This window comes from Amphiprion ocellaris, chromosome 8, assembly GCF_022539595.1.
Source record: "Amphiprion ocellaris isolate individual 3 ecotype Okinawa chromosome 8, ASM2253959v1, whole genome shotgun sequence".
NCBI classification, from domain to species: domain Eukaryota; kingdom Metazoa; phylum Chordata; class Actinopteri; family Pomacentridae; genus Amphiprion; species Amphiprion ocellaris.
The window spans coordinates 5814590-5820589 of NC_072773.1; the positions used below are offsets into that span (position 1 = coordinate 5814590).

Genomic DNA, 6000 nt, shown 5'->3' on the forward strand with positions numbered 1-6000 from the left:
AGTGTGTTTTACATCGCAGTGGGGGAGAAACTTCCCTGCAAGAAGCAGCACCGTAAAGTTTGTTGCTGATGACATGGACAAAGAAAAGGCCTTCTGGAGGAAATTTCTGTTTTCAGATTAAACAAAATTTGAGCTATTTGGACTCAGTGACCAGAAATATGTTTGGAGGAGAGAAGGTGGGGCCTTTAACCTCAAAAACGCCAAACCTACCATCAAGCATGGTGGTGGCAGTATCATGCTCTGGGGCTGTTTTGCTGATAGTGGAACTGGTGCTTTATACAAAGTAAATGGAATAATGAAGAAAGAGGAGACCTAAAATTATCAGCCAGAAATTCAGTCTTACATGCAGTTGGGTGTTCCAGCAAGATAATGACCCCAAACAGGATTATGGTTTAAACTGGCCTTCACTGACTTAAAATCCATCGAGAACCCACAGATTGTGATGAAGAAACAGGATTGTGTAAGAAAGCCAACAAATTTATTGGAAATGCACCATTTCTGTTAACAGGAGTGGTCAAAGATCCACCTCGAAGTTTGTGGATGGCTACTAAAAGCACCTACCTGAGGTGAAAATGACCATGGCATGTTTAACCAAAAATTTGTACTGGTGTATGTATATTTTTGACCCGTCAGACACTGCAATCAGTACTGCTGGCTATAACTACACCATGAAGACAAAAGAACACTCCAAGAAAAGGTCCACCAGTAAAGTTTTAATGTTGGAGGTGCACCAGAAAGAGTCTTTGGTACGATGAGTCCAAATTTGAGCTTTTTGGTCATCAGACTAGACGCTATGTTTAGCAGACACCAAACAAACACTGTACATCATCGCAAACATTACCATCCCCACACTAAAGCATGGTGGTGGCAGCATCATGTTGTGGGGATTGTTCATGGCAGAAGGTCCTGAAAAGCTTGTGAAGCCTTTTTTTTTCTTTTAACTATGGACCATTTTTGGAATAAAACATCAATTTTGAATCCTTTACATGCACATTAATTCTATGGGTTTATCTCATTCAGAACATTAATGTGTGCTTTCATTGATCAATGTTGGTAAAAATAGACGCAGAAGCCATTTTGTTTATTCAGCATTGATATTTTTACCTCCAGTTTTCCAACTGTCAAAATGTCTTGAGGCAAGAAGCCTTATTTGCCAAGAAAACCACTACCTGGCCAAAAGTTGCGGTAGTCACACTGATGTAGGTTTGGATGGATTATTTTGTCACTTAATACAACCACCAGAGGTCTCCAAATAGTTAGACTTGGTAAGTGAATTTAAATTACTTCAATTCCAGAAGGTTCTAAGTGCTAGAAACCCAAGTTTATAAATGATCCCTAATGCCTCGCCCTGGGATATATTTTATTTTTAGGTTCTGTTTATTTGATTTATATGAATTCAGAATATACATTTGCCATAACGTCAAAATTTTTTTTTTTTTTTACACAAAACAGTGGACTGGCTGTAGTGTTAAATACAAAATGTGTGACTGATGTATTTCTCAAAATAAATCTACACTGTCTAACAAATAAACACCAAAGACAAAATTCATGTTACAGAAAAATTTTTAAACTTAGCCAAACATTTTTCAATTTCTGACAAATAATGTTTGATCAACAAATATTTCCTTTTGGAATGCACTGAGGAAAAAATGTGAAATTATTGAGCGCTTTGAACACACGTCTTCATCATTAACGGAAATTATCAGTTTTATCAACTCAACATCCAAATAAGTAATGGAATGTTTTAAGGGCATTTGGCGCTGAACTGTTCCTTTTAAATCCTCCTCTCTCTAAATAGTCAAACTTCAAAATATAATCATTTTCAAACCAGACTACTCATGACAGATATTCAATATGTTTAGGCTGAATTAATGAAAGACAACCAACTTCATGTTACAGAGAATTTATTGAGAACATAGTCAAACTTGACATTTTCAGAAGTTTTAATCTGAACAGTCAAAATGACACACTTGTTTGGAATGCATTTAGGGACCCATTGCAATCAATTATTTCATGTTTAAATAAAGCCTTCATGTCCCTTTTTAATACTCCTCTCCTTCATCCTCTCCCTCACCCTCAACACTGTCGACTCCCACCTCCTCATAATCCTTCTCCAGAGCTGCCATGTCCTCTCTGGCCTCAGAGAACTCTCCCTCCTCCATACCCTCACCTACATACCAGTGAACAAAGGCCCGCTTAGCGTACATCAGATCAAACTTGTGGTCCAGCCGAGCCCAGGCCTCTGCAATAGCAGTGGTGTTGCTCAGCATGCACACAGCCCTCTGGACCTTGGCCAGATCTCCACCAGGAACCACGGTGGGCGGCTGGTAGTTGATGCCAACCTTGAAGCCGGTGGGACACCAGTCCACAAACTGGATGGTGCGCTTGGTTTTGATGGTGGCAATGGCAGCATTGACATCTTTAGGCACCACATCACCACGGTACAAAAGACAACAAGCCATGTACTTGCCATGGCGAGGGTCACATTTCACCATCTGATTGGCCGGCTCAAAGCAGGCGTTGGTGATCTCAGACACTGAGAGTTGCTCATGGTAAGCCTTCTCAGCGGAGATGACAGGGGCATAGGTGGCCAGAGGGAAGTGGATACGGGGATATGGCACCAAGTTGGTCTGGAACTCTGTCAGATCAACATTCAGGGCACCATCAAAACGAAGAGAAGCAGTGATGGAGGACACAATCTGACCGATTAGCCTGTTCAGATTAGTGTATGTGGGACGCTCGATATCGAGGTTCCTACGGCAGATGTCGTAAATGGCCTCATTATCTACCATGAAGGCACAGTCGGAGTGCTCCAGGGTGGTGTGGGTGGTCAGGATGGAGTTGTAGGGCTCCACCACAGCAGTGGACACCTGGGGAGCTGGGTAGATGGAGAACTCCAGTTTGGACTTCTTGCCATAGTCCACAGACAGACGCTCCATCAGCAGGGAGGTGAAACCAGAGCCGGTGCCTCCACCGAAGCTGTGAAACACCAGGAAGCCCTGAAGACCAGTGCACTGGTCAGCCTGAGGACAGAGATGGAGACACAGCAAAAAAATATGAGATACAGAATGCCATTTTATGTGTTATTATAAAGATAAATGTAAGAATAACTTTACCCACCAGTTTGCGGATCCTGTCCAGAACCAGATCAATGATCTCTTTACCGATGGTGTAGTGTCCACGAGCGTAGTTGTTGGCAGCATCCTCTTTGCCAGTGATCAGCTGCTCAGGATGGAACAGCTGGCGGTAGGTCCCAGTGCGAACCTCATCTAAGGAGAACAAAAAACACAAAATGAATAAGTTGTGGTTCAAGACATTTCATTCAATTTGCTTCAATAACAATAGTGTTCAGACAGAAGTGATAGCTCTTACCGATGACAGTGGGCTCCAGGTCCACAAATACAGCTCTGGGGACGTGTTTTCCAGCTCCAGTCTCACTGAAGAAGGTGTTGAAGGAATCATCTCCTCCTCCGATGGTCTTGTCACTGGGCATCTGTCCGTCCGGCTGGATTCCATGTTCAAGACAGTAAAGCTCCCAGCAGGCATTGCCGATCTGGACACCAGCCTGACCAACGTGGATGGAGATGCACTCACGCTGTGGACAGAAAAACATGAGATTTACATTAAGCTATATGCATTCATAGCAGGTAAGCTAAACTGTAGTTTGATGCTAAAATGTCACTATGATTAGCATCTATCAATCAACCGCAGCGTGCCTAATGGTCAGCTAAACATTTTTCTGGCGCAGTGCAATGCTACAATGACATATGAACTGTAAAAATTCAAAGAAGTTCCATCTAGTCATAGCAAGCATAAACTAAGACCTGTAACAATTCAGCTGCGCCTCAAACTGTTCACGGTGTAGTAAGTCTAGCCTCAGGGGCTCTGTGTTATGTTGCTATGAAGATGATGCACCATAATCTCTCGGGGCTGACCTCCATTTATTCTGACAATAGCAAATGACAAAGCAAAACCACCGTGCAATAAGCAGCCTGCTGCAGCTCCTCTCCCACAGGAGGATGGTACAAATGGGCTGAGCTCATAGTGGAACAATGGGCGTGGAGCTCACAGCAGGAACCAGTCCATCACCATTACTGACTGGTCATCACTGCATTCATGATTACCACTGGCTTACCGCTCCCATATGAAACAATCTGCTGACCCCTCCTCGAACAAAAAATGACCCAGACATGGCATCAGCATAAAGTGTGCTCACAAGAGATGTGCTAATACCCCATGTAAAAACCCCAACAAAATGCATAAATGGCATTAAAAATAAATAAAAGACAACTTTGCAATTAACTGTAGTGCTTAATAATTAAAAAATATACACCAATAGAATATTCTTTATTGTCATTATACAATGTATAAGGAGAATAAATGGGGATAAATACTACTAATATATGCGGTATAAACAGAAAAACTGAAGTGGGCCTGTCCCAACATGCAGGGACATCTGTCAGTCACAGCGCAGGGCACATTAGCGCGGATTAGCGGGGCGGTTAGCGGGAGTTCACAGCGCCATCAACCGGGGAGGGGAGGAGGGATGAGCCGCAGGAAATCAGACCCGACCCGCATCACTACCGCATACATCCAGAGGCAGATCTGACAGATTTACGGCTGCTCTGCGGAGCTCTGCAGCGGCTACAACGGACCACCCCGCTGACTGTTGACTGTCCAACTTAGCGGTGTCCGTTACTGGCATGAATTTTTAATGAGCTGCGCCTCCCTGACATCGTATTTCATCCATTTTCTAACCCCCTCGGATGGAGTTTCTTCTAATCCCGCTAATGCAGCACCCATCCATTCCTCCTCCGGCCGGACTGACCGGTACAGCCCCGTCACGAGTAGCCACGACCCGTGCTTGAGTCACACAAAATACCGCAAAGCCGACAGGTTGGACCGGCGCCGACATTTGACTTGAAAACCCTCTTTTGTTCTGTCTGCCCGCCACGTACCCGCCCGAACCTGTCCAGAACCTCTCTTTTACCCCTTTATAGCCGCCATTTTGAATTAAAAGCACACCATTTCACCTGCTATATTAGCATTTTGTTAAACTTTTCGCTTACATCCATACATTTAAAAATAATTGTCCCTCAACTATTCCTTTCCTCCTTATAGCTACTCCCACTAGGTCGGTATCTCAAATATGGCCGTTCAAGGAAGGTTTTTTAAAAATCCTTACCATTTTTATTCAGTTTTATTCTCGCTGGAGGTTTGCAGCAGCAGCAGCTCTTCGTCTTACAATTCGACTGTTATGGGGTCGATGTAAGAGATAATGGCGCACACGAGGATGGAGGGGGTATTTATACGACTGCAGCCCCGGCGCCGGTCGCTGCCGCCCGCCTATTGGTCAAGCTCCTGTCCGTCTGACGTTTCATAGTAGTACGCCATCTCCCATTGGACGAGGCCTCATCCTCGACTACAAGGCCCGCCCCCGAGACCCCACCCGACATCCTCCCGTTATTGTTGCTGCGAGCATGGCGCCTCTGATTGTCTGGAAAATGCTGCGTAATTTGGAGCCAGACAGGCCTGTAGTGCTAGCATGCACTTCTTTATGTTAAAATGAATTATACAAAAACATTTGATAGTTTTTAAAAGATTAAAATAGGCAAAAACATATAGTCCACATTTGAGAGTGTTACATAGATTTTTATCTAATTTTGTCAGGCCTCAAGTCCTCTTTACTCAAATGTTGCTTTTATTTATATTCATACAGATTTTCTACTGATTTATTCTGTACCAAAAATCATTGCACATACTTTAAATACACTGCTTCTTCTTCTTTTTTTTGCACCTTGCTATGCATGTTTATCATAACTAAATCAGTTCATACGGGCAGATGTGAACTCTTTGCACCATAAATGTCATTTTTTTTCCTGTATTGCAATTGTTCTTGTATATTTTTTTTTAATCTCAGTATGTATGAGAATGTTTGAAAGTATTCTAAGACACAGAATAATTTCATTACACCAATAACTTGTTATTGCTGCACATTGT

The 6000-nt window shown here is 43.1% G+C and overlaps 1 protein-coding gene across 1 annotated transcript; it reads right to left on the reverse strand.

Moving 5' to 3' along the window:
* Nucleotides 1-1887: 1887 nt before the first annotated feature.
* LOC111586647 (tubulin alpha-1A chain) lies at nucleotides 1888-5348 on the reverse strand. The gene is made up of 4 exons (XM_023296412.3): nucleotides 5186-5348; nucleotides 3373-3595; nucleotides 3121-3269; nucleotides 1888-3023 (listed from the first exon to the last, which is right to left on the reverse strand). Exons 1-4 carry the CDS (start codon nucleotides 5186-5188, stop codon nucleotides 2043-2045), a joined length of 1356 nt encoding a protein of 451 aa, XP_023152180.1. The 5' UTR covers nucleotides 5189-5348; the 3' UTR covers nucleotides 1888-2042.
* Between the last annotated feature and the right edge of the window lie 652 nt (nucleotides 5349-6000).

Bases quoted from the DNA above. Each gene is read 5' to 3' on its own strand.
- LOC111586647 (XM_023296412.3), bottom strand. The intron at 3,270-3,372 runs GTAAGAGCTATC...TGTTCTCCTTAG, and splicing joins CCTGGAGCCCACTGTCATCG to ATGAGGTTCGCACTGGGACC. The intron at 3,024-3,120 runs GTGGGTAAAGTT...CTCTGTCCTCAG, and splicing joins TGGACAGGATCCGCAAACTG to GCTGACCAGTGCACTGGTCT.